A 27,940-nucleotide genomic window follows, 5' to 3' on the forward strand; every position below is an offset into this window, starting at 1 on the left:
TATAACTTGAAACTTTATTTTTAAAGTATTCTGAAAATTTTTCAAGAATTTTAACCACCACCTACTTCCCTTAACACACACACATTTTTATCTTACAATTATAACCCCTATTGCAGTACAAAACAAGAAACGATAATTCTAAGTTAGCCAGCCAATCAAACTACTTCAGTAAATGATCATACTACAGCCTGGAATCACTCAAACAAAGAATTCTTCTAGTTCTCTTTAAAGATATTTATCGTTTATTTTTTCATGAAACCAAAGTAATTGATTCAACAATACTAACAGTTCTAGCATGCAACAAACCATCTACTATCTAATGTTTAATCTTCTTAACGTGTATATTTTCATTCCTATAAAGTTTCCATAAGAAGCTTGCAATGACAATAAAGGTAAATAAGTATAGTTGTCCCTTGGTATCCATGGGGTATTGGTTCCTGGACCGTCCCCCCAACCCACAGATACCAAAAATCCAAGTATACTCAAGTCCCTTACATAAAATGACATATTTGTATATAACCAACGCACATCCTCCTGTATACTTTATCCCTAAACTAATACCTAATGCAATGTAAATGCTATTTAAATAACTATTATACTGTATTTTTATTTTATTATTTTTATATTATTTTTTCTAATATTTTTGATCTGCAATTGGTTTAATCCACAGATGCAGAGTACATGGATACAGAGGGCCAACTGTGTTTTGTTACAGGTACTTCAAATAGCACTACAGTACATCTTTGACAAAATTTTTACAATATTCCAACTTTCAATATGAAACAGCTTAAAAAGGCATGGGTCAAAAATAAAGTATAGTAGTATCACTTATGCAAATAAAGTCTCATAATCACACAAGCACAACACTGTTAGGACTCTCCCTGTTTAGGCTGGGAAAAACAATATATAAAACATTTTCTTCAAATAAAATTACATAAATTGCTTAGAAAAATGCCAAAATCAATAATTTCAAACATATTAAGGAGAAAACCTTGAAAATTATTGGAAAATATAAACTAGTTATTCCTTGCTTTTGTGTAACAGATGAGTTCTTGAAAAGTTTTGTGTAAAGCAAATTCGGTAAACCATTATCTTGCTTGCACTGGAGGAACATATCTCAAGGAAACCTAAGAGAAAGTGTTCTTTAAAGCATGTGATTCTCCTGTTTTTGCTGGATGTCTGTATCTACATAATAAACAGGCACACTTCTACATCATTGGGTATTTTACTCAGACTGTCATGTTCATCTCTGTAAATTAAATCCAAGTTACTTAAAAATCACCTGTGGTAAAAGCAGCAAGCAGATCACCCCCACCTATTATCCCTCCCGCCTCCCCCGTCAAAAGAAAGTTCTCAGATTATGATGCAAAACTTACAATTGTTCATTTATCCACATTCTCAATAGAGGATTTTCCACTATATTTAAGTATGGTAGGATAATTACCCACCTGTTCCTCTTTTCAGCTTAGAAACATAACGGTTCATTCCTTTTATTGCTAGAGAATGTCATTCCTGAAGATTTTATAAACAAAGGCAAATGTGAAAGACAATTTGTCATTATGAAATAAGTCCTTTGTAGTAAAGAATACTTCCCAAATCATAACAGTTCTATTTGGAATGATACCCACAACTCTACAAGCATCTTATCCCTCTACAGGAATGACTACCTTACTAATTAAAATAAAAATTTAACAAGGATCAAAATAAAATTCTTTAGCAATAGACTCTTGCAAAAATAAAAACTAAAACTAGACCTAGTCATTGCCATTTGATCAAACTTAGAACAGGCTTAAATAAGCCGGGCGCGGTGGCTCAAGCTTGTAATCCCAGCACGTTGGGAGGCCGAGGCGGGCGGATCACGAGGCCAGGAGACCGAGACCACGGTGAAACCCCGTCTCTATTAAAAATACAAAAAATTAGCCGGGCGTGGTGGCGGGCGCCTGTAGTCCCAGCTACTCCGGAGGCTGAGGCAGGAGAATGGCGTGAACCCGGGAGGCGGAGCTTGCAGTGAGCCGAGATCGCGCCACTGCACTCCAGCCTGGGTGACAGAGCAAGACTCCATCTCAAAAAAAAAAAAAAAAAAAAAAAAAGAACAGGCTTAAATAACAGAACCACTCCATTAAAGAGGCATAAAAAGAAAAGTTTACTAAAATAAATGTAAAAGTCTTACGGAGATGAAGATCTCTAGAATAGTCTTAAGTCTATGACTACTGCTATCATTAATGAGCAAATAAACGACTTGAAATTATTCCTATGAAAAGATAAAACTCATACATATTATGAAAAAAACTATGGCACTTAGAAAATATTCCTGGAGAGCCGGGCGCGGTGGCTCACGCTTGTAATCCCAGCACTTTGGGTGGCTGAGGCGGGCGAATCACGAGGTCAGGAGATCGAGACCACAGTGAAACCCCGTCTCTACTAAAAATACAAAAAATTAGCCAGGTGTGGTGGCGGGCGCCTGTAGTCCCAGCTACTCGGAGAGGCTGAGGCAGGAGAATGGCGTGAACCCGGGAGGCGGAGCTTGCAGTGGCCAAGATTGCGCCACTGCCCTCCAGCCTGGGCGACAGAGCGAGACTCCCGTCTCAAAAAAAAAAAAAAGAAAATATTCCTGGTAAGTAAACATGGTAAATACAGGTACATCCTAGCCTCTTGCCTACTTTTAAATTATTTTGAGAAAGATAGCACTAGCTGGGAGAAAAAAAATAAAATCCTTATCACCTGAAGGTGAAATTATCACAGTCCTAAAAATAGATAGCTTTGAAAAGACCGTTGGGTGTGGTGGCTCACGCCTGTAATCCCAGCACTTTGGGAGGCCTAGGCGGGCGAATCACGAGGTCAAGAGATCGAGACCATCCTGGCCAACTTGGTGAAACCCCGTCTCTACTAAAAATACAAAAATTAGTCCGGCATGATGGCAGGCACCTGTAATCCCAGCTACTTGAGGCTGAGGCAGGAGAATTGCTGGAATCCGGGACGCAGAGGTTGCAGTGAGCCTAGTTGGCGCCACTGCACTCTAGCCTGGTGAAAGAGTGAGACTCCGTCTCAAAAAAAAAAAGACCAATGAAAATAATACTATAATTTTCTCATCCATTTTCACCTCTAGTGCCTCTGTAGTTTTTTAAATTTACAAAAAAAAAAAATTACCAATGCAATTTGAGCCACGTGTGGACAAAATTATGCTTTCATATGAAATGTAAAATAAATCAAATATAACAGGGCTACGTGCTGCAGCTAAAAACCAAGTTTTGCCTCTCAATCTTTTCAGTATATCTAAAAAGAGATGGCATGTCTTAAGGAATAATTCCTTTAAAAAATGAATGAGGCTAAATTATTTGTACAGCCATCATGGATTTATATTTTTCAATACAGCCAAAGCATATGTTTACAATATTAAAATGCCTACTTTATAGCATCAAATCATGTTCTTGCCTCTAAAAATTAATTTGGCTGTTTCTAAAACATTGTATTAATTTTCTGTGTATTCTGCCTCCTTACTATGCAGGACAAGCATATGCCTGTGAAACCATTCAATTTAATGCAGGCCTTTCAATAAAAATGCAATTTAAATAATACAGGCTTTAAAAATAAGATCACCAGAGACCACAGTTGTTAGTGGTTGCGACAATTTACATAACCGAATCTAAGGCAACCACTTTCCCTCGTGGTCGTTCTTTAAAGTGAGTAAGTTGATGTCTCTTCCAGTGAGGAGCCTGTCTGAATGTTTTGCCACAAACTGAGCATTCAAATGGTTTCTGCCCTGCATGAATTAGGTAGTGTCTTTCCAGTTTAGATGGAGATCGGAAACTTTTAGCACAAACACTGCAGCGGTACAGGAAGACATCATTTTTCTCCTGATGCTCTGAATAACTGCAAAAAGGATTGCTTTGCTCTGATTCCAAAAGTACATTAGGAAGACAAGGTTGCCCGGTGCTACCAGGAATAAAATCCTGTGACTCTGCCTTAACTCCTGACATTTGATCTGACTCTGAGACCTCGTAGTTTTGACCAGGAGCCTGACATTGTTGGGAAGCATTATAGTTAACACTATTACCTGGATGATTAGAAAGATTGTTGAAGTTTCCAAATTCTACTTGGCAAAGAGATGCATAAGGACTCTTTTCATTATGAGTCTGTTCATGTCTTTTTAAGTGAGCTGACTGTCTAAAAGATTTCCCACAAATATTACAGCCAAAGGGCCTCTGTCCAGTATGAATTAAATAGTGTCTTTTTAGTTTGGATATAGAAGGAAATACCTTCTCACATTTGTCACAAGGACATATCTTATGTCTAGTACGTATGTTTTCCCTTGGAACTGAAAAACCACACTGAAGTACCTCACAGTTATTAAAGAATTCCTCACCTGATGAACCACAGATTGACAAGTCTTTCTTATTCACTGAATTATCAATGCTTAATATGTTTTCTGTCGTAAGGATGCCTTTCAAATTTTTTCCCATAGTTTGCCAAGAAAATGGCAAAGTCAATGTTTTCTTCTTTCTATTGCCAATTGTTTTATATGTTCCATGTTTGCCAAGAGAACCCACAAATGTTCTCTGGGTTTGTTCGGAGCTTTGCTCACCAGAAATAAGATCACAATTTCTCAAGAAACTCTTTTTAAATACTTTTTTCTCAGATTGAAAGTTATCTAATTTTTTACTCCTAGCACGTTTAAGCTTGGCCAAGATTTTTTTAACAATGGTTTTATAGTTGTAACTTCTTTTGAACCTGCTTGGAATTTTGCCACCTCTAGCAGGAAAACAGCTGTGTTCATTGAGAATCTGCTCTGATTCAAAACACTTTTCACACTTTGGACACTGAAAAGGGACAATATAAATTGAGTGGACATCGAGTGGATTATTCTCCTCAGATTCACCAATCTCACCGTTTTCAAAACCACCCTGATTTGCATTTAACTTATTAGGCAGGGGGCGAGATTCTGTACGCCTCTTCTTTAATAAAAGAGCCCGAAAAGCCTTATTCCTAGTATGGATTTGTTTATGCTTCAGAAGTTTGCTTTGAATCTTAAATCCTTTTTGACAAAAACAACATTGAAAAGGTCTTTCTTCTGAATGTGTAAGTTGGTGGATTTTTAAGTGAGTTGACTGTCGAAAAGATTTAGTACACAAGACACATTTAAAAGGCCTCTGACCAGTATGAGTAAGTACATGCCTATCAAGTTTTGACTGTGATGGAAACATCTTGCCACAGATTGTACATGCATGAATATTCTTTCTTCTTTTCATGCTATACATGGGATCGGACTTACAGCACGGGTGTAATGCCCATCTTTCCTCTGTGGTAAAAGTATTATACACTCCATACATTGACTTTTCTTTCTTGGCCTCCAGCAATCTTCTGACCTGTTTAACATTATTCTGATAGGTTTCATTGTGAAGTTGTTGGTGCTTCACAAATGTCTTCAGATTTTTAAAGTGGCGCTGACAAATACTACATTTAAAAGGCAGACTATGAGTTAGTTGATGCCTCTCCAGATGAACTAGTTGTCTAAAGGTTTTATGACACACATCACATTCAAATGGCTTTTGACCAGTATGAATGAGATAGTGCCTAGCTAATTTTGATGGTGTTTCAAAGTGCTTAAAGCAAATATTGCAAACATATGGCCTGTTTCTAGGTAGTTTGTTGGCTACCACACACTGTTGAATCTTTAGCATTTTTAAATTGTTTTCAGCCATCATATTCTTCAATGATATACTCTGATGAGCTCCATACTGTTCTTAAATTCCACAGATGTCTAAAAATTAAAGGAAAAAAAGCATTAATTTTAAAATTATTTATTCATATGAAAAGTAACTTAAGTTGTTCTTTGGCTGAAGATATTAAAGGTAAAGGAGAACCTGGACTTAGTGTTTACAAGTTAATAATCATTTTAAGTAATACTTAGAATAATAATACTAATTTTATACATACAGAGATATGAGTCTTTAAAATAAATATCTAAAAATCAATACAATTTTAAGCTATTTTTCTAATTGAGATGCTACATTAAATGAGGACAAGGCTGAATTTCTTAACATGAAATAGATATTTTAATTCCAATTTACCTATTTCATTATTAGGTAGATTTGCCAGTATTTAGTTGCCATCATTTTAAAAAATGGGCTAGAAAGGTAACAAATTAAAACATAATACTAAAAATAAGATATACTTGCATTCAATTATAGCACATTGTAAATATGCTCTTAGAACAGAAAATTTCACTTATCATAGTTGGATTTCTTAGCCACAAATTTAACATGACTTATTCTCAGTTACTTCTTTAGACCAACAAGGACAGTGTGGACTAGGAGAAAATTCCCAGAAGACCTGGGTTCTAGTCCTGGATTTGCCACTATATGATCTAGGTGGTAGGAAGAAGGAAATACAGAGTTCTCATCTGTAAAATGGGGAAAAGGTCTCCTGGATTGTCTACCACCACAAGCTGTTGTCAAAAATCAATGGAGATAATGCATATGAATGTGCTAAAAAACAGTGAAGCAATACATAAATCTAATATTTAGCTCAACGCCAATCAAATTTTAAAATGTTATCCTTATTGTCTTAGTAACACTTTTAAGCGTTTCTCAATAAGAGATAAACGCACTGTCTAAATTTACAGGTTTTAAAAATTTCTCGCCTGGCGCCGTGGCTCACGCCTGTAATCCCGCACTTTGGGAGGCCGAGGCTGGTGGATCACCTGAGGTCAGGAATTTTGAGACCAGCCTGGCCAACATGGTGAAACCCCATTTCTAGTAATACAAAAATTAGCTGGGTGTGGTAGTGCACACCTGTAATCCCAGCTACTCAGGAGGCTGAGGCAGGAGAATCACTTGAACCCAGGAGACAAAGGTTACAGTGAGCTAAGATCGTGCCATTGCAATCCAGCCTGGCTGAGAATCCGTATCAAAAAAAAATTTTCCGTTTCACTTTGTTGTGAAATTCCCAAAAGACAAGCATAGAGGTAATAAGATTGACAAATTGGTTACTTATATAGCTATCTATGACTAAGTAATTGAAAGTTGAATGTGCTTTGCCCATCAGGCAATATAGTAAAAGGGTCATTTTGGTCTTAAGCATTAATATAAAGATTTAAAAAAACTGGCCCAGTGCAGTGGCTCACACCTGTAATCCCAGCACTTTGGGAGGCCGAGGCACGGAGATCACATGAGGCCAGGAGTTTAAGACCTGCCTGAACAACGTGGCGAAACTCCGTCTCGACTAAAAATACAAAAATTAGCCAGGCGTGGTAGTGCACGTCTGTTAATTACAGCTACTTGGGAGGCTGCAGCACGAGAATTGCTTGAACCAGGGAGGTGGAGGTTGCACTGAGCCAAGATTGCACCACTGCACTCCAGCTTGGGCAACAAAGTGAGACTCTGTCTCAAAAAAAAAAAAAAAAAAAAAGTTTAGCAAGCACTTTCATAACTATCTTATATTCTATCTTCTATCAGAGAAGCCAATTTTCTTTTCATTATTACTATGGCATTGCCCTTAAATAAAGGAGACAGAGATTAAAAAAAAAAAAAATTAAAAGCTGTGCTAGCTCTTTCAATATAATGTATCTTCTAGATCAGAGAGTTCTAAGTCTGGAGTTCTTTTGTCAGCTGATCTGGCAAACATCCAACAAATACGGTGTTACTATTTTCTCCTAGAAGATACCTTCAACCCCAAATCACAAACATACCCACTGTGGTTCTTTAGCAATATGAATCAGAAACAGAAAAAAAAAATTACTTAACAAATATCTTTAGTTATTTTATCACAGTGTTTTTCAAACTGCAGGATATTACTCATTAATGGACTGTGAATTCAACTTAGCAGATCATGATCAGCACTTTGTTATTTAAAATAAGAGCGGAGGCTGGCATAGTGGCTTATCCCTGTAATCCTAGCACTTTGTGAGGCCGAGGCAGGGGATCACCTGAGGTCAGGAGTTCAAGGCCAGCCTGGCCAGCATGGTGAAACCCTGTCTCTACTAAAAATACAAAAATTAGCCGAGTGTGGTGGTACATGCCTGTAATCTCAGCTGCTTGGGAGGCTGAGTCAGGAGAATTGCTTGAACCCAGGAGAACGGAGGTTGCAGTGAGCAGCCAAGATCGCACCACTGCACTCCAGCCTGGAAGACAGAGCGAGACTCTCAAAAAAAATTTAAAAATAAATAAACAAATAAAAATAGGGGACAAATAATAGTAGAAAGTATCAGACTGCATACTATATAGCAAGGATAAATATTGTTTTGTGAAACTTCTGTAGGAAGAAGTAAAGTTTATGAAAGCTGTTCTTAACATGCCTCTCCATACTAGACAACGAATCAACCACTTTATTCAAAGTGGCCAAGTGATCTATTAAGGTGAGAAAGATAGGGGCCCATAGTATGAGACAAGATTACTAAAGAAAGCAAGTGTTTGGTTTTCTTCACTTGGCCCATATTATTCCAAAATATTTATTTTAAATAAAAATCATCTAATTACAGGCCAAATGGAAAATGCCACATAAATCCACGCAAAATAAAATAATCTGACAGTAAGCCAGTATAGCAGTAATAAAATATATCATATAACCCAGATATGTTAACCAACAATCAACTCTTGGTGCTGTGAATATGCATTTTCAGTAGCTTGAATTAGAGAAATTACAGGTGAACAAGCTCCAAAATCTCTCAACATGCCAATACAGAGCAACAGTCATGATAATTAAAATTAAGTCATGAATCCAGTGAACTGCAAAGAACTTGGCAGCAATTAGGTGCCAAGGTAGTCAATCAGAACAATGAGTCAAACCAAAAGTAATCAAGCCTTTATTCACTTACTGTGACAGTGCAAGCAAGTGGTAAAAAGAGGCACTGGCTCCCCAGTGGTCTACTAAATACAAGGACACTGGGTGAGGGTCAGTTGATGCAGTGCATATGAGGTAATCCTCTCACTGAAAGGCGCCCCTAACAAAAATCTCCTGCCTCTTATGGAACTTTAGAATAGGAAAGGGAGGGGAAGGTCTAGGAGTGAAAGAAGCTGGGTCAAAAATGGAGAAAAGTGTCTTAGCCATGGTCCTTCCTAGGAGGGCCTCCAAATGGAGGTACCCAGGCTAGGAAAGAAGTTATGGGATTTGCATATCTAGCAGGAGGGGCAGGGCGAGTCCTTGACTGCAACCCCCTCCAGAAAACCGCAATGCACTGGCCCATATCGAGTATGGTGTGGGAGGGCAGCTTGGCCCTTGAGGCCAGTCAGGCAAAGCCTGGTAATTGTCCAATGTCAGGACTGAATGATCACACAGAGGATTTTGGTATAGAGCCAGATTCAATTCCTTTTGTATGTTTCTTCTTCCCTTTAATAAATGCTTTCGTGGAACACGCCTAAAAGAAAAAAATCACACACCACAACCACCTCTGACTAAAACAGGGATTGGCTACCTACTGTTCCTGTACCAAAAAGGAGCTATGGTTAATCATCCATTGTTAGCACTAAGATTGGATAACTGTTGTCACTTGCCTCCCACCACATGGAAAAGCACTTACTAGGAGCCCTAGATTGTTAGAACCATTAGTGGCAAGTAGTGATCGTATCTCTTGTTTGAGAGCCAGATTAGGGATCCTCACCTCACGCACTCATGGAGCTCCAAATCCCATTTCAACCGATTTTTTTGTTGTTGATAACATAAAAATAAAAAAGACTGTAATTTTTCTTATCTTAAACTGAAATAAAAGAATAGTAGATCTGCTCAGTGGTTCAATCCAGAATTTATCCTGACAAGAACAAGATACTCTACGTGAAGACCGTAAAAACTGTAAAAACTGACCTCAATAATATCCAATGTTGCCTCAAGGCTGAAAGCCTGTTGATTTTCTTGTCTTGACTAGTATCATTAAAACGATGTGAGGATTTCACGAAAGTAAGCGAACAAGAAATGAAAGACCTAAGAGAAACACACAACTTTCAGTTGGGGAATAATCTCCGGCGGCTGCTTCTGCCCCACTCGCCCCGGGCCCATTCTCTTGGCCTTGAACCCTCACCTCTCCCTCCCAGTGGACTACACTGGACAAAGGACACCGACACACAGTCCTCGTTCTAAGGGCCCACAACCAATAATAAGCACGTAATGGTCGAGCCGAGTCCAGAAACCACAAAATCCCACGCCAGGAAAGGAAGGGCAAGGGTAAAAACTGCTTTGGCTGCAGCCAGGATGAAAACGCCACATGTGATACAACCCACAGCAAGAAAAAAAAAAAATCCCTCTACGCCTTCCTCTCAAATTTCTGCTCCGCGTGAGACGCACTCAATAGGTGGGGAAGTGAGAAAGCAAAAGGAGCTCAGGAACTGAGGTTGTGGAGCCCCCGTTCCTGGGTCCCCAGGCACCTTGGCGGTATTGAGGCAGGTCCGACCCTCCCTGGGGGTCGCTCCACTTCTCAGTCGGGTTTCTGAAGTCCTCCTCACGCATCTGGAGCTGGCGAGGGCCCGGGAGGCACGCACCTCAGGCCCAGGTGCCGCGAAGGCAGCGCGCGCACGTCCGCAGGGCCGGCGCGGCAACTGGCTGAGCGCGCAGGCGCGGCGCTCTGGCGCGCCCAGGGACACGGCCCGGCTGGAAACAAGCTCCCCCAATTTCAGGGCCGTTGTCGCCTGCGAGCGGCCCTCCGATCCCGAGGGCACTGGGACTCCAGAGACGCGCCCCTAACCCCACCGCCATTCACCCTGTCATTGCGGGGGAGAGAATAGAATAAAGACGGGTACATTTTCCATCTCACCTCTAAACCTCGGTTAGGAAAATGCTGTAGCCCGGACTAGTGGGCTCAAGAGCCGACTGGAAAAGGGCGAGTCAGCGTTCGAAGCCCATTCGGGGCAGCCCTCTCTAACGCAGAGGGCCGGGGATAAGAAGACGACAACGTATTAGGGACCCTCCGGGCTAGGTCTGTCCTCACCACTTTGTACGTTGCCAAAGTAAATATAACGTAGAGGTCAAGCGCAGGCGCTTTGTGGACAGACGTGACTGAGCTCCACTCGCGACTCCTCTAATGGCGTGCCAGCTGCGGACCTCATTAGCCCCGCCTCAATCATTCAGTATGTTTTGGTTGTCTACAGTGTACGAAGCCCTGTTCTCACAATTAGATAAAATGAGTGTGAAGTGCCCAACATAATTCCTGGTGTAGTAGGCCTTCAAAGAACTATTATCATTATTAATTACTCATATTGAATACAACTTTATGAAATGATAGGATCCCATTTTAAGATGAGGAAAATGAGGCTATCAGAGACATTAGGGAACTTAATGTCACACAGTTAAACGATAGAGGTGCGATTTGAACACAGGTTGTCTAATATCAGACCTGCATTTATAACTTTGCTGCTTCCTAAGTTACAGATATTTCAGCATTTTATGTAGTCACAATTGAAGACCAAATATATAGTTGCAGACTAAGCTGGCGCGTTATTACTGAATAAGATGCTAAGGTATCTACTAAAGATTTTAAGTGCAAAAGACATTAGAGAAGAATTTATTGTGGATTTTTTGCAGGTTCTGATTGTAATTGTATCACCTTGAGAAAGGAGGAAATGAAAGCAGATTATCAGGCATACTTTTTTAACTCTAAGCAACTTTTTGCATTACTTTCTGAGGACCATCAGCAACAAAAATCAATGGTTTCTAATGTTGATATATTTTCCTTTACCAAAAAAATAAAAGCAGTTGAGCCAACAAAAAGTCTCTGTTTTGGATGTGTTAGCATGAGGAAATGGCGAATAGGAAATGAGCTTTTGCTTCTCCTGTAGGAACCCTGAAGCAGTCAGATTTGGGAGGGGTTGCAGTCTGCTTCCAACAGAAGCAGGGGTGGAGAAGGGAAAGGAAAGACTTCTGGTGTCCTAAATGCTAATCCCAAAGTGGAGATGCTGTTTGTCCAGATAATCCTTGTAAATCTGCTCCATTCTGCAGCTACTCCTGGGAAACTTAGCCAAATAATGCAAACAATTGCATCCATCATCAGCCACATCAGCCTTAGGAGATACATCTAGATCATGAGAAAACACTACCTGAAATTGGGGACCACTGGAGGGTGAGATTCGTTCTTTATCCATTACCTGCAAAACAAATTGGCCTTTGCATGGAGAGTCTGAATATAGAGTGTGAAAGCAGTTAGGACTTGAATAGGCTATTCTCCAAGGCCACATGCCCCGTGTCATAACCTCCCCCATTTACCCTGAGAGTTATCTCAGGAGCCTTCTGGAAAAAAAGAGAAATTAACATGAATAAGAGTAATCAAGGAAGATTTCATTGAATATGTGAAATTTGAACTAGCAGTAGTGGGTAGACTATGAATAAATAAAAAATGGGGGGGAAGGCCAGAACATGGTAGGGCAGAGGTGGCAGGGTGAAGAAAAGATAGTATGAGAATGAAAAATAAAGGGGGTGCATGACATACGTTTGAGTTAGTATCTTAATGCTGCAGCTTACTAGTTGTGTGCTTAGAAGTTATTTAACCTGGGCCGGGCACGGTGGCTCACACCTGTAATCCCAGCACTTAGGGAGGCTGAGGCGGGTAGATCACAAGATCAGGAGTTCGAGACCAGCCTGGCCAACATTGTGAAACCCTGTCTCTACTAAAAATACGAAAATTAGCCGGGCGTGGTGGTATGTGCCTGTAGTCCCAGCTACTCAGGAGGCTGAGGTGGGAGGATTGCTCTAGCCGAGGAGGTCAAGGCTGCAGTGAGCTGTGTTCATGCCACTGCACTCTAGCCTGGATGACAGAGCAAGACCGTCTTAAAAGTAAGTAATAATAAAAATAGACAAGATGTGCCACTGCACTCTAGCCTGGGCGACAGAGCAAGACTCTGTCTCAAAAAAAAAAGAAAAGACATATCATGTACCAAGCTCTAAATATTCACTTCTAATTATATAAAGATGAAGCAGTTAGGCCCTGAACCTTAAATTAGTTTCTAGCCCAGAGGGGAAAATAACATACAAACAAGTATTAATACAATATGATAAGAGCAGATATATATAGGAGGAAAGAACATCTAAATCTGCCTGGGGGTTCCAGGTGCAGATGGTCCCTGAGCTGCAGCTTCAATCAGTCATCTATCCATCCATCCATTCTGCATATATTAAGCACTTGCTGTGTATCAAGTCCTGTTCTAGGCAAGGGGGATAGAGTAGCAGACAAAAAGTCAAAAATCCATGTCTTCATAGATTTTATATTCTACTGAGGGAGACAGACAACAAATCAAATAAGATATATAATATGTTAAATATTAGTAAGAACTGAGGAGAAAAAGCACAGAAGAGGGCTGTAAAGATTTGGGGGTGTGGGTGGGGATGCTGGCATTTTAGTAGATGGCCAGAGATGGCCTTAATAAGAAGTTCTGTGTTTTTTTTTTTTTTTAAATACAGAGTCTTGCTCTGTCACTCAGGCTGCAGTGCATTGGCACGATCTCAGCTTACTGCAACCTCTGCCTCCTGGGTTCAAGTGATGCTCCTGCCTCAGCCTCCCAAGTAGCTGGAACTATAGGTGCCTGCCACTATGCCTGGCTAATTTTCGCATTTTTAGTATTTCGCATTTTTAGCACCATGTTGGCCAGGCTGGTCTTGAACTCCTGATCTCAGGTGATTCACCCACCTCAGCCTCCCAAAGTGCTGGGATTACAGGCGTGAGCCACTGCACTCAGCCCACTTCTGTGATTTTTGAGTTGAAACCTGGTAGAAATGAGAGACTGCCTTGCCCATGGGAGACAGTAGGAGGCAGGGAGAAAAATGAGTAGCAACTTGCTTAGTGGACAAGAGAGTGTGCTTTTAGAGGAGGATGGGGAAAGGAAAGACAGGCAGAGAATATTCCAACCACAAAAGACACACAGAAAAGGAATGGCAAACAGGAAATAGAAGTAATTGCTGGAGTGGGAAGTACAGGTTGGGAAAGTGGGGAGTGGCAGGAGAGTCACTCATGCAGGAAATAATTGGAGCACCTACTGCTCACCAGGTTCTTAACAAGAAGCTCAGAAAGTTATTATATGCAAATGTTTTCTTTCTAAAATTTTTCTTCTTTTTCTTTTATCCAAATAATTGTACTTGATTCTCTAGTTTCTCTTCAGATCCTATAAATCTTTCATCTTTTACCAAAATAATTGTACTTGAAAGGAGTCCATAATTTTAGGATATTTTGCATGTTTTTTGGAATATTTTAAAAACAGACTTTTTTTTTTAACTTTTTTTTTTTTTTGAGACGGAGTTCTGCTCCTGTTGCCCAACCTGGAGCGCAAGGGCGCGATCTCAGCTCACTACACCCTCCGGCTCCTGGGTTCAAGCGATTCTCCTGCCTCAGCCTCCCGAGTAACTGGGATTATAGGCACGCGCCTCCAAGCCTGGCTTTTTTTTTTTTTTTTTTTTTTTTTTTTTTGTATTTTTAAGTAGAAACGGAGTTTCACCATGTTAGGCAGGCTGGTCTCAAACTCCTGACCTCAGGTGATCCGCCCGCCTCGGCCTCCCAAAGTGCTGGGGTTACAGGCATGAACCACCATACCCGGCTAAAAAACAGACATTTTTGAAATTGACTTTTAATGGTGTTAAAGCTGCCTCCTGCCCTAAGTGACAGGCTGGCAAGGAGCTGACATCTCCTGGTTCCATCCCATCTCTCTTATCATTCCTTTCTCCTCTTCCCATTCCCTCTGTGGAACAACCTACAAAGTCATCTGCTTGCCTTCTGCAGATAGTCCACCCAAATCTGTACCCCTCAGGCGTCAGTTTCTACCCCCAAGCAACTGTCAAGGAATTTTTTCAACAAAGAAATCCTTCTTTCTTCCTTTCTTTTTTTTTTTTTTTTTTGGAGATGGAGTTTCGCTCTTGTTGCCCAGGCTGGAATGCAATGGCGTGATCTTGGCTCACTGCAACATCCGCCTCCCGGGTTCAAGCGATTCTCCTCCCTCAGCCTCCCGATTAGCTGAGATTACAGGCATGCACCACTGTGCCCAGCTAATTTTGTATTTTTAGTAGAGACGGAGTTTCACCATGTTGGTCAGGCTGGTCTCCAATTCCGGACCTGAGGTTATCTGCCCACCTTGGCCTCCCAAAGTAGAAATCCTTATTTCTTAAGATGATTTTTGGTGAATAGAACCCTCTCCTTCCCATCATATACTGTACTTCCTTGAGAATAATACTTGCAACTTCTTGTACATTGTGCAACACAACTTCTGAGAGCATTGTGGCATAGGAGTAGGGGGGGTTTGGAGCAGGGAGAGGGTGGGGGATAAGTTGAGATCAGAAGATGAAGCACAATACGGCTGTACTGTATTTTACTTAGGGCAGTTGGACTGTCTACAGCTCACAGGCTAGCCCCAATCTCCTAAAGGATTGCTGGAAATCTCTAAAGCTCCACTGGTGATAATATCTATTGGATTTCTGGGTCTGGTTAGGTATTGCATTATTCCACACCCTGACTCCTGCCCCACTTCCTCACTTCCCATGTGTTAGTTCAAATTCGGTAGTACTGAGGTTCCAGAGTTACCTGGAAGCAGGCAGAAATCCCCCATAGAGTTTTCACCATAGTTGTTCATATTTAGAGTCAGGACCAACCTCTCAATCCCACTGAATGCACCCCTTGTAACCACTCAAAGGGTCCACCTTGCCCACTGCCTAGACAGAGCTAATTTATCAAGACAGGGGAATTGCAGTAGCCAAGAGTTTAATTCACACAGAACTGGTTGTACAGGAGACTGGAATTTTATTATTACTCAAATCAGCCTCCCCCAGAACTCAGGGATCAGAGTTTTTAAGGATAATTTAGTTGGGGCAGGGGCAGTGAATCGGGAGTGCTGATTGGTTGACTCACAAATGAAATCATAGGGAGTTGAAGCTGTCCTCTTATACTGAGTCATTTCCTGGGTGGAGGCCACAAGACCAGATGAGCCAGTTTATTGATCTGGGTGGTGCCAGCCGATCCATCAAGTGTAGGGTCTGCAAAATACGTCAAGCACTGATCTTAGGTTCTACAATAGTGATGTTATTCCCAGGAACAATTTGAGGAGGTTCGGAATCTTGCCACTTCCAGCTGCATGACTACTAAACCATAATTTCTAGTCCTGTAGCTAATTTGTTAATCCTTAAAAAAAAAAGCAGTCTAGCCCCCAGGCAGGAAGGATGTTTATTTTGGGAAAGGGCTGTTATTGTCTTTGTTTCAAAGCTAAACTGTAAACTAAGTTCCTCCCAAAGTTCGTTGGGCCCACACCCAAGAATGAACAAGCACAACTTGAAGGTTTAAAAGTAAGATGGAGTCAATTAGGTCAGTCACAATTTTCTCAGTTACAATTTTTGCAAAGGTGGTTTCACTCTGACTCTTAGGACAAGGGTCTGAGCCAACCAAGGAGGGTGGGAAAAACGATGGTTTTTGCTTATGGAGTGAAGTGAGCTTGACATTGTGACTTTCTCCTGTTTCTGGATCTTACTTTCTGGAGGCTGGTGATAGAATTCTCACAGGTAGAGTCTACCAAAAAAAAAAAAAAAATGCCCTGCTTCACAAAAGCCAGAACAGACTAAGCATTTCCTTTCTCAGTCCCCATCTGCAAGTAGTATTGTGGGCTTTAAGTCTGTCTCTGGTGTCTGCTAGATTCTAGGGGTAAATATATGAGATGTTACTGATCTCTTCTGGCTTCCCAATTAGGTAAATAGTAAGCATGATTTTTATTTAAGGTTCCGGGCTTTTTTGTTGTGTTCTCTGACCCAAAGTAAGAACTTACTTACCTTATGATCAAGGGTTTTAGTAGTTAGAAATCTGAACTCAGGTGGCTAAAGGTAATCTTCCTCACTGACAGCTCTGTATGGCTGGACTGGTGCCTCTGTTTCTAACACTGAACAGTTTTTTTTGTTTTTTTTTTTTTTGAGACAGTGTCTCGCTCTGTTGTCCAGGCTGGAGTGCAATGGTGCAATCTCGGTTCACTGCAACCTCTGCCTCCCGGATTCAACCAATTCTCCTGCCTCAGCCTCCCGAGTAGCTGGGATTACAGGCACACGCCACCATGCCTTGCTAATTTTTGTGTTTTCAGTACAGACGGGGTTTCATCATGTTGGCCAGGCTGGTCTCCAACTCTTGACCTCGTGATCCACCTGCCTCGGCCTCCCAAAGTGCTGGGATTACAGGCGTGAGCCACTACGCCCGGCCTCAACAGTTCTCTTGATACTCAGTCTTCTCTCTGCCTCCCCTTTAATGACTTCTTGAGGAACAAGAGGTGGGGAGGATATCTCAAGTTTTCACAGGAAGTTTTGAGCTTATCCAGCAATGCTTTGCTTTAAGTTCCTCCCATAGCAACTTGTTCCAACAAGCCTGGTTTTTCCAAATGGCTTCCCAACAGCAATGTAGAACGGTTTGTTTCTAGAGCCTCTTAAATGTTAAACACAAATGCAAAACAAAGGTCATTTCTCCTTCCAGCTGTTACATTGTCAGAAACTTTAGTTACAAATCCAGGCAATTTATCACATTGCCAAGTATTGTTAAGCATTCAGGTACTCAGCGTACCCTCAGAGGTGCATTGACAGGTTTGCAATCAAATTCCTAATTCTGGAATTAATTAATTCAATTAATTATTAATTATTGTTCACACCCCCCACTGACACTCCTGTAATATTAATATTTTAGGGGAACATAAAAATCTTCCTTTCTTCATTACCTAAAAATGTCTGTATTTCTTGTGGCATAAAGCATTCACTAGTAGTCCTAATAGGCAGTTTCAAGTTTAGAGTCTAATCTGTAAGCCTTATAGTATAAGGGACTCTGTCTCAGTTGAAGAAGCAAGCATGATAGAAACCTTAAATCAGCCCTGTAATGAGTTGAAATCTGTCCTGTGTCCCTTAAAAAGATATGTTCCAGTCCTAACCCTGAGTAGCTTTGAATGTGGCTTTATTTGGATAAGAGACTTTGCAGATGTAATTAAGGATTTTCAGTGTGAAATCATCTAGGTTTTAGAATGAACCCTAAATCCAACGACTGGTGTCCTTATGAAAAGCAGGATATTTCCCTGACCCCTTCATGGGCAGAAACTGGAGTACACAGGGACTAGAACTAGCTGGCCACTTTGGTGCCAGCAGGGGCAGACTCAATTAACTTGGTCCCTCCGTGTTCTACCCCTTGCTGGAGGGGAAGCACAGATGAATAGGTTCAGGAGCTGGCGTGAGCATTTTTGGGCACCAGCAGGAGCAAAACTCCATGCAGCCCCCACGGCAGTGGCTGGGGGGTTGCCCATGACCTATGAAGCTGCAGAAGGAGTGTTTCAGTGCCCTTTTAGCTTTGCAGTCTGCAGACAGCTTGAGTGTTAACAGGTCAGTGGAGGGTCAGTGTGACAGCCTTTTGCACCTGCACTCATGGCACCCAAATTCTTGTCTGACATCCAGGAGGGATGAGGCCGCATGAATGACTTGAAGATGGTAGATGTGTTTTTTTTTTTTAAAGGAGTTTTGCTCTTGTTGTCCAGGCTGGAGTGCAATGGTGCGATCTTGGCTCACCACAACCTCAGTATCCCGGGTTCAAACGATTCTCTTGCCTCAGCCTCCGGAGTAGCTGGGATTACAGACATGTGCCACCATGCCTGGCTAATTTTGTAGTTTTAGTAAAGATGGGGTTTCTCCATGTTGGTCAGGCTGGTCCCGAACTCCCGACCTCAGGTGATCCGCCTGCCTCGGCCCCCAAAGTACCAAGATTACAGGTGTGAGCCACTGCACCTTGCCAATTTCTGTTATTTTATTTTATTTATTTATTTATTTTTGAGATGGAGTCTCGCTCTGTTGCCCAGGCTGGAGTGCAGTGGCGCGATCTCGGCTCACTGCAAGCTCTGCCTCCCAGGTTCACGCCATTCTCCTGCCTCGGCCTCCCGAGTAGCTGGGACTACAGGTGCCCGCCACCACGCCCGGCTAATTTTTTGCATTTTTAGTAGAGACGAGGTTTCTCCATGTTAGCCAGAATGGTCTCTATCTCCTGACCTCGTGATCCGCTCGACTCGGCCTCCCAAAGTGCTGGGATTACAGGCGTGAGCCACTGCACCTGGCCCTATTTTATTTTTTTTTTTGAGACAGAGTCTTGCTCTGTCCCCCAGGCTGGAGTGCAGTGGTGCAGTCTCGGCTCGCTACAACCTCTGCCTCCCAGGTTCAAGCAATTCTCCTACCTCAGCCTACTGAGTAGCTAGTATTACTAGCATGAGCCACCACACCTGGCTAATTTTTTTTGTTTGTTTGTTTTAGTAGAGATGGGGTTTCACCATGTTGGCCAGGCTGGTCTTGAACTCCTGGCCTCAAGTGATCTGCCCGCCTCGGCCTCCCAAAGTGCTGAGATTACAGGCATGAGCCACCATGCCTGGCCCAATTTCTGTTATTTTAAACCACCCATTTTATGGTACTTTGTTATAGCAGCCCTATAAACTCATATCAATCCATTTTTTTTCATTCTGCCAATGAAAAGAGTCAAACTCTGTAAAATATTTGAAGAGATTCATCTTGAGCCCAAATGTGACTGATAATGGCCCAAGATACAGTCTTAAGAGGTCCTAAGAACATGTGCTCAAGATGGTCAGGCTACAGCTTGGTTTTTGTTTGTTTGTTTTTGAGACAGAGTCTCGCTCTGTCGCCCAGGCTGGAGTGCAGTGGCACCATCTCGGCTCACTGCAACCTTCGCCTCCCACATTCAAGTGATTCTCTTGCCTCGGCCTCCTGAGTAGCTGGGACTACAGGCACCTGCCACCACGCCCGGCTAATTTTTTGTATTTTTAGTAGAGACGAGTTTCTCCGTGTTAGCCAGGCTGGTCTCAAACTCCTGACCTCAGGTGATCTGCCCATCTCGGCCTCCCCAAGTGCTGGGATTACAGGTGTGAGCCACCGCGCCTAGCATATTTTATATGTTTTAGGGAGACATAAGACATCAAGCAATACGTGTCAGATGCGAATTTTTCTGGTTCTGTCTGGAAAGGTGGGACAACTCGGAGTGGAGGTTTCTAGGTTATGGGTGAATTCAAATATTTTCTGATTGGCAGTTGGTTGAAAGAGTTAAGCTATTATCTAAAGACCTGGAATTAATACAAGGGAGTATTTTGGTTAGAATTAGGGATTGTGGAGACCAAGGTTCTTACTATGTGGATGAAGCCTCCAGGTAGCAGGCTTTAGAGAGAATACATTGTAGATCAGGGGTGTTCAATCTTTTGGGTTCCCTGGGCCACACTGGAAGAAGAAGAATTGCCTTGGGTCACACATAGAATATACTAAAAAAAAATTGCAAGGCCCAGCACAGTGGCTCACGCCTGTAATCCCAGCACTTTGGGAGGCCGAAATGGGCTGATTGCTTGAGGTCAGGAGTTCAAGACCAGCCTCGTAGACACAGTGAAACCTCATCTCTACTAAAAATACAAAATTAGCCGGGTGTGGTGGCACATGCCTATAGTCCTAGCTACTCAGGAGGCTGAGGCAGGAGAATTGCTTGAACCCGGGAGGCGGCGGTTGCAGTGAGCCGAGATCGCGCCGCTGCACTCTAGCCTAGGCAACAGAGCCAGACTCCTTCTCAAAAATAAAAAATAAATAAAAATAAAAATTGCAAAGAAATCTCATAATGTTTTAAGAAAGTTTACAAATTTGTGTTGGACCACATTCATAGCTGTTGTGGTGTGCGGATTGAACAAGCTTGTTGTAGATATTCCTTATCAGACTTAGAAAGGTGTCACACTCTTAGTTAATTGTCTCCTGGATCAGGGAAAAGACCTAGAAAAGGAAGTAGATTCTCTACAAAATGTAGATTTCCCCCACAAGAGACAACGTTGTAAGGCCATTTCAAAATACATCAAAGAAATATATTTGGGGGTAAAATACTTCTATTTTTTTCAGGGCCTACCATCTGTCATGTTGGTATCTTATTGCTACAGTCTGTTTTGTCAGTCTTAAAGTCTCTGTTTTAATGTTAATGTTGGTCAGCTGTGCCTGAATTCCAGAGGGAGAAGAGTATGATGAGGCATGTCCAACTCCCCCTTCCTATCATGGCCTTAACTAGTTTGGAGGTTAACTTTGGAATGCCCTTGGCTAAGATGAAGGATCCAGTCAGTTGGTTGGGGGGCTTAGAATTTTGTTTTTGGTTTACAGTTGCCTCAACAAACATTTATTGAGCACTGTCATGTGCCAAGCAGAGAAACAAGAAAATCCTTGTTATCATAGAGCCTACATTCTGATAGTGATGGTGGTGGGAAAGAGAAAATAAATAAGCAAACAATAAATAAGATAATTTCTAATGGTGAAAACGACTATTAAGACAGAATGATGTGACAGAGAATATTGAGGTATGGTGGGTTTCTTTAGATTAAGTGGTCAGGGAGGAAGGTCTCCGAGGAGATGATGTTTAAGCTGAAATCTGAATAAGAAGAAAGAGCTGGTGACCTGAAGATCAATCAATGGGAAGAATGTTGCAAGCAGATGTTACAGCTGGTGCAAAGGCTCTCAGGCAGGAATCACCTCAGTGACTGAAGAACAGGTAGAAGGCCAATGGCGGCCAGGCGTGGTGGCTCAAGCCTGTAATCCCAGCACTTTGGGAGGCCAAGGAGTGCAATCACCTGAGGTCAGGAGTTCAAGACCAGCCTGGTCTCTACAAAAATACAAAACAAAAGAAAATTAGCTGGGCATGATGGTGGGTGCCTGTAATCCCAGCTCCTCGGGAGGCTGAGGCAGGAGAATCACTTGAACCCGGGAGGCAGAGGTTGCACTCCAGCCTGAGCAACAGAGCAAGACTCCATCTCCAAAAAAAAAAAAAGAAGGCCAATGGCTCAGGAATGGTGAGCAAGGAGAAAGTGGTACAAAATGCAAGAAGCTCTGAGAAGTGGTAGGGGTCAGATCCTATGCAGTGTTGTAAAACTACAGTAAAGAGTTTAGATTTTATTCTAAATGCAATGGGAAGCATTTGGAAGACTTTAGGAAAGAAAAATGGTCTGATTTATATGTATGGGTATATATATATATATATATATTTCTTTTTCTAGAAACAAGGTCTTGCTATGTTGTTCAGGGTGGAGTACAGTGGCGTGATTATAGCTCACTGAAGCCTCCAACTTCTGAGCTCGAGTGATCCTCCTGCCTCAGCCTCCGAGTTTCTAAGACTATAGGCACATGTCACCCACCACACATGGCTAGTTTTTAAATTTTTTTGTAGAGATCGGGTTTCGCTATGTGGCACAGGCTGGTCTTGAACTCCTGGCCTCGAGTGATCTTCCCTCCTTGGCCTCCTAGAGCTCTGGGCTTACAGACTTGAGTCATCGTGCCCAGCCTGATTCGTATTTTTAAATGAACCCTACTGCTGCCATGTTGGAGTTAGTTGAAGGAGTGTGGGGTTGTATTGTATCAGTTTAGCTAAACCGAGATTTTTTGTGTGTGTGTGTGTGTGTGTTTTTTCTTTGAGATGGAGTCTCGCTCTGTCACCAGGCTGGAATGCAGTGGTGTGATCTCGGCTCACTGCAACCTCTGCCTCCCTGGTTCAAGCGATTCTCCTGCCTCAGCCTCCTAAGTAGCTGGGACTACAGGCACCCACCACAATGCCCAGCTAATTTTTGTATTTTTAGTAGAGACAGGGTTTCACCATGTTGGCCAGGATGGTCTCGATCTCATGACCTCATGATCCACCCGCCTCGGCCTCCCAAAGTGCTGGGATTACAGGCATGAGCCACGACGCCTGGCCTTTTATTTTTTTTTCAAGAATTTCCTTTGCTACCTGACTCAGGATTAGCAAGCCTCATGGGAGGCATTTTGCATGGTATTTGAAAGGTGAGAAGGAAGCTAGCTTGTTTTTACACTTGAAAGGTCTGCGCAGGGCACAGGCACCCATCCCAGTTCACCCATGTTGTTGTAATCTGCTGACTCACCTTGCTGGCCTTGGGCAACATCCAGCCCACAGTTCCTTCAACTCCTGCCAGATGTTCTCCTTTAGCTTCTCTAAGTCCCGGGCCAAAAACATGTTTAGCTCCATGACTAAGGGCAGAGCATTAGAGTATCTGTGGAAGCTTGGAGGTACTGAGAGATCTGTCCTTGTAGGTTTGTGTTTCTCTTTCCAGATGCTAGTTGATCCTTATGTCCTCACTTTGCATTCATCATCCCTTCTAAGTACCAGCCCCAACCTCTGGCACCAGGCACATATAGTGTTTAAGCAGCTCCCACGGTTTTCTAAGGTCAAAGTTCTATAATAAGTGTGTATATATATATATATATATATATATCAATTTATTTATATTTTATATAAGTGTATTTATATATAATTTATAGTTAAAATTTTATCAATATTTATATTTTAAATATATTTATATACATAAATTTTCTATAAGATGTTATATATTATATATTTACATTTTTATGCATAAAACATGTGATTTTTATATATTTGTTTTGTTACATATGTATGTATATGTGTGTGTATGTATATATCTAGCTCCATCCTTGTGGGGTTTTTTTTTTTTTTTTTTGGTGAGACGGAGATTTACTCTTGTTGCCCAGGTTGGAGTGCAATGGCGCAATCTCGGCTCACCACATCCTCTGCCTCCCAGGTTCAAGTGATTCTCCTGCTTCAGCCTCCAGAGTAGCTGGGATTACAGGCATGTGTCACCACCCCCGGCTAATTTTGTATTTTTAGTAGAGACGGGGTTTCAGCGTGTTGCCCAGGCTGATCTCGAACTCCTGACCTCAGGTAATCCGCCCACCTCGGCCTCCCAAAGTGCTGGGATTACAGGTGTGAGCCACTGCGTCCGGCCTATCCTTGTGGTTTTCTTGTCTCATTGAACACCATTGAAGAAGAGGCAAAAGTGAAAGCAGGTACTGGGAACTTAGTCCAGAACCAGAGATCCAGAGACATTGTCATGGAGATGGGGAGAAGTGTACCAATTTAAGAAATGTTTTGGAGGTTGTATTAGAGTTTTCCAGAGAAATAAACCAATAGGATGTTATATATATATATATATATATATATATATATATATATATACATATATATGTATAAAATGGATGTAGTTGATCTATCTGTATATATTTATATCTATATATAGGTATATGCAAAAAGAGAGAAAGAAAGAAAAGAAAGAAAGAAAGAAAGAAAGAGAAAGAAAGAAGAGAGAAAGAAAGAAAGAAAGAAAGAAAGAAAGAAAGAAAGAAAGAAAAAGAAAGGAAGGAAAGAAGGGCTGGGCGCGGTGGCTCATGCCTGTAATCCCAGCACTTTGGGAGGCTGAGTCGGGTGGATCACCTTAGGTCGGGAGTTCGAGACCAGCCTGACCAACATGGAGAAACCCCGTCTCTACTAAAAATACAAAAGTAGCCAGGAGTGGTGGCGGATTCCTGTAGTCCCAGCTACTCGGGAGGCTGAGGCAGGAGAATCGCTTGAACCTGGGAGGCAGAGGTTGCGGTGAGCCGAGATTGCAACATTGCACTCCAGCCTGGAGGTTTTTTTTGAAACTCCGTCTCAAAAAAAAAAAAGAAGAAAAGGAAGGAAGGAAGGAAGGAGAGAGAGAAAGAAAGTATTATAAGGAATTGGTTCATGCAATTATGGAGGCTAAGAAGGCTCAAGATCTGCAGTTGGCAAGCTGAAGACCCAGGATAGCTGATGATGCAGTTCTAGCCTGAGTCTGAAGGCCTGAGAACCAAGAGAACAGACGGTGAAAGTCCCAGTCTGAATGCCGCCTGGCTCAAGACTCAAAAAGAGCTGATGTTTCAGTTTAAGTCTGCAAGTAGGAAAAGTCTAATGACCCAGCTCAGTCAGGCAGAAGGAGTTCCTTCTATTTCCCAGGAAGGTCAGCCTTTTGTTCTATTCAGGCCTTCAAATGATCGGATGGGACTGACACACATTAGGGAAGACAATTTGCTTTACTTTGTCTCTACCTATTCCCATGTTAATCTCATCCAGAACCACCTTCACAGACACATCAAGAATGATATTTGATCAAAAGTCTAGGCACACCATGGCCCAGTCAAGTGGACACACAAAATTTACCATCACAGAGGTAGAACTTGCAAAATATATAGATATATATTGGATGCAGGGCTGCCTTCCTATGTAGTTGCACTGGGCCTCACACTTAGAAGGACCCCACAGTTGGTTTAATGCTCTGCTATTGCTGTCTTGAAATTCTTGATAATTTTTTAACAAGGATCTTTGTGTTTTCATTTTTCACTGAACCTGCAAATTATGTAACTGGTCCAGATTGGATATAAGGAGTGAAGGAAAAGAGGCTAAAGTATTACAGTTAAATTTTTGGCTTAAACAACTGGGTGGGTGGTAGGGCACTTTGAGGTACAATTTGGAAGAGAAATGAAGAATTCTGATTTGAAGGTGTTAACTAAGAGCTGCCTCTTAGACATTGTGATATTTGCTGATGGCTTCTGCAGCATTCGTTTTTCTCTTCCTGATTCCTAACTAGACCTTGTTTTCCAGGCTCATGGTTAGGGTTTAATTGGTTCCAGCTCCAGCCATCCACAAACTGTCCTGACATGGCAGGCTCTGCCCTCCAGGGGCAAAGTGTCAAGTAAACATAGAAGACTAATTCTTTTTGTAATTCTCTTTACCCCTAGATTAAAGAACAAGGAGATGGCTGGCTATTTAAGAAGGAAAGGCAAAGGCTGCAGAAATTGAGCCTAACGGCTTATCAGATGGGACGGATGATTCTTTAAGGTTAAAAGAACTACTCATTTTCCCCAATATCTGTCTTTGCCATCTTCCTATCTAATGAACCTTTCACTTTTTAGCTGGGGACATAGCTTTCTGGTATGAGAACTACACTGCTCAACCTTCCATTCAGGTAAGTTCTGCCATTTTATTATATTCTGTTTAATGTGCTGTCAGAGGAAGTGGAGTATGCAGTTTCTTAGACACATCTTTAAAGGAAGGGGAAATTCCATTTATCCTCCCCTTTCCTTTCGGTTGGCTAGATTTTCTATGTATTGACCGAAATCCTAGTAGTCTGTAGCAGAAAAGGATCCTGGTCCATTGACGTGGAGCCAGGACAGTTCCGGACTGCCTATCTCTGGAGTTTTACAAGAAAGATAAATACTATCTAATTTAAGCCACCACTGTTTTGGATGTCTGTCACATATAGCCAATGTTAATCCTAAATGATATGATACTCATATAATTAACACCTTTTCTTAAGGACATCTAAATGAGTATCTACTTGCTAGAACCAAGAGTCTAATTAGAACTTTTTTTTTCTTATTCAGGCCATGCACAATTTTGTTTTCATACAAACCACAAAACCTTACTTAACCCATATTTTGCTTTGTCTATTTTTTAAGTCCTAAAAGAAATATAGACATTTTATTAAGATATATTATTAAAAGACTACTATTTCCTCTAGGGAAGCAACAACTGATCCACGTTTTCCTGGCACCAGCTCACATTTCATAAATCCTTGTTTAAAATTAACCCAGATCATTAAAAAACATTAAAAAATTCTTTTTAAATTACACAATAAAAGCTGCCTTCAGAGAGACTTAAAAAAAGTGAGTTTATGTGTAATCTCAGATAAGGTGACCAAATATTCAAAATTGATGAAGACAGTTCCAGTTCCCAGATTGCCAGCTGCTCTGGTTTCTGTCGCAGCACACATCTTATGGTTCTAGCCAGATGTCATCCAACTTTAGGACAGGAATTCCTGTCCCTGCTCAGGAGAGCAAGCCACTGAAAATGGGAAGAAACAGTAAGAAAAGTGGAAATGGCAAAAAACCAATGAAGCCACATTTAAAATTTTAGTTAACAATTTGGTTCATTGTTCAACAAAGTTTGAAAGCATTTGTTAATGAATCTTGTTTAGTTTTATGTATTCCACACTGTGCATGGTAACCCATTTCTGGGGTGTGATTATAATATTCTTTTTTTTTTTTTGAAACAGAGTCTCACTCTGTCGCCCAGGCTGGAGTGCAATGGCACAATCTCGGCTCACTGCAACCTCCGCCTCCTGGTAAGTGATTCTCCTGTCTCAGTCCCCGAGTAGCTGGGATTACAATTGCACACCACCATGCCCAGCTAATTTTTGTACTTTTAGTAGAGATGGGATTTCACCATGTTGGCCAGATTGGTCTCCAACTCCTGACCTCGTGATCCACCCGCCTCGGCCTCCCAAAGTGCTGGGATTACAGGCATGAGCCACCGCACCCAGACAATATTCTTAAAAAGTGATGTGGGCCTGGTGTGGTGGCTCATGCCTGTAATGCCAGCACTTTGGGAGGCTAAGGTGGGCAGATCTCTTGAAGTCAAAAGTTTGAGACCAGCCTGGTCAACATGGGGAAACCCTGTCTCCACTAAAAATACAAGAATGAGCCAGGTGCGATGGCTCACGCCTGTAATGCCAGCACTTTGGGAGGTTGAGGTGGGTGGATCACAAGGTCAGGAGTTCGAGACCAGCCTGGCCAAATGGTGAAACCAGTCTCTACTAAAAAAAAAAAAATGCAAAAAAAATTCTTTGTGTTCAACAACACATTCTAATAAGAAGAGAATATTTGTAAAAACACATAGAAGAAATTGATTAAGAAACATAAGTACAGTGAAAATTATCTGGATTCTGGCTGGGCACAGTGGCCCGCACCTGTAATCCCCACACTTTGGGAGGCCGAGGTGAGTGGATCACTTGAGGTCAGGAGACCAGCCTGACCAACATGATGAAACCGCATCTCTACTAAAAATACAAAATTAGCCGGGCATGGTAGTGCATGCCTGTAATCCCAGCTACTTGGGAGGCTGAGGCAGGAGAATCACTTGAACCTAGGAGGCGGAGGTTGCAATGAGGCAAGATTGTGCCACTGCACTCCAGCCTGGGCATCAAGAGAGAAACTCTGTCAAAAAAAAAAATAAAAAGAAAGAAGGAAATTGATTAGGAAACACAAATACAATGAAAATTATCTGGATTCTGGCTGGACATGTGGCTCATGCCTGTAATCCCAGCACTTTGGGAGGCCAAGGTGGGTGGCTCACCTGAGGTCAGGAGCTCAAGAC

At 41.8% G+C, this 27,940-nt stretch overlaps 1 protein-coding gene and 1 long non-coding RNA gene across 7 annotated transcripts; one reads left to right on the forward strand and one right to left on the reverse strand.

Moving 5' to 3' along the window:
- ZNF770 (zinc finger protein 770) lies at positions 1–11,019 on the reverse strand. 4 transcript variants are annotated; one of them, XR_010120741.1, is made up of 4 exons: positions 10,353–10,532; positions 9,796–9,912; positions 1,449–5,758; positions 1–1,249 (listed from the first exon to the last, which is right to left on the reverse strand). XR_010120741.1 is itself a non-coding variant. In XM_055278619.2 (4 exons), exon 4 carries the CDS (start codon positions 5,700–5,702, stop codon positions 3,630–3,632), a length of 2,073 nt encoding a protein of 690 aa, XP_055134594.1. In that variant the 5' UTR covers positions 5,703–5,758; positions 8,018–8,119; positions 9,796–9,912; positions 10,353–10,528; the 3' UTR covers positions 1–3,629. The 4 variants fall into 4 exon arrangements, 3 of the variants coding, with proteins under 3 accessions (XP_055134594.1, XP_055134595.1, XP_055134593.1); XM_055278619.2 differs by adding an exon at positions 8,018–8,119 and having other exon boundaries at positions 1–5,758; positions 10,353–10,528; XM_055278620.2 differs by lacking the exon at positions 10,353–10,532 and adding an exon at positions 10,739–11,019 and having other exon boundaries at positions 1–5,758.
- On the forward strand, positions 10,555–26,909 carry LOC129482598 (uncharacterized). 3 transcript variants are annotated; one of them, XR_008657775.2, is made up of 3 exons: positions 10,555–10,720; positions 25,525–25,751; positions 26,841–26,909. It is a non-coding gene; the product is annotated as an uncharacterized lncRNA (long non-coding RNA). The 3 variants fall into 3 exon arrangements; XR_008657776.2 differs by lacking the exon at positions 10,555–10,720 and adding an exon at positions 10,918–11,051; XR_008657777.2 differs by lacking the exon at positions 10,555–10,720 and adding an exon at positions 24,515–24,746.
- The last annotated feature ends 1,031 nt before the right edge of the window (positions 26,910–27,940 follow it).

Source organism: Symphalangus syndactylus, chromosome 5 (assembly GCF_028878055.3).
Source record: "Symphalangus syndactylus isolate Jambi chromosome 5, NHGRI_mSymSyn1-v2.1_pri, whole genome shotgun sequence".
In the NCBI taxonomy this organism is placed as follows: Eukaryota; Metazoa; Chordata; class Mammalia; order Primates; family Hylobatidae; genus Symphalangus; species Symphalangus syndactylus.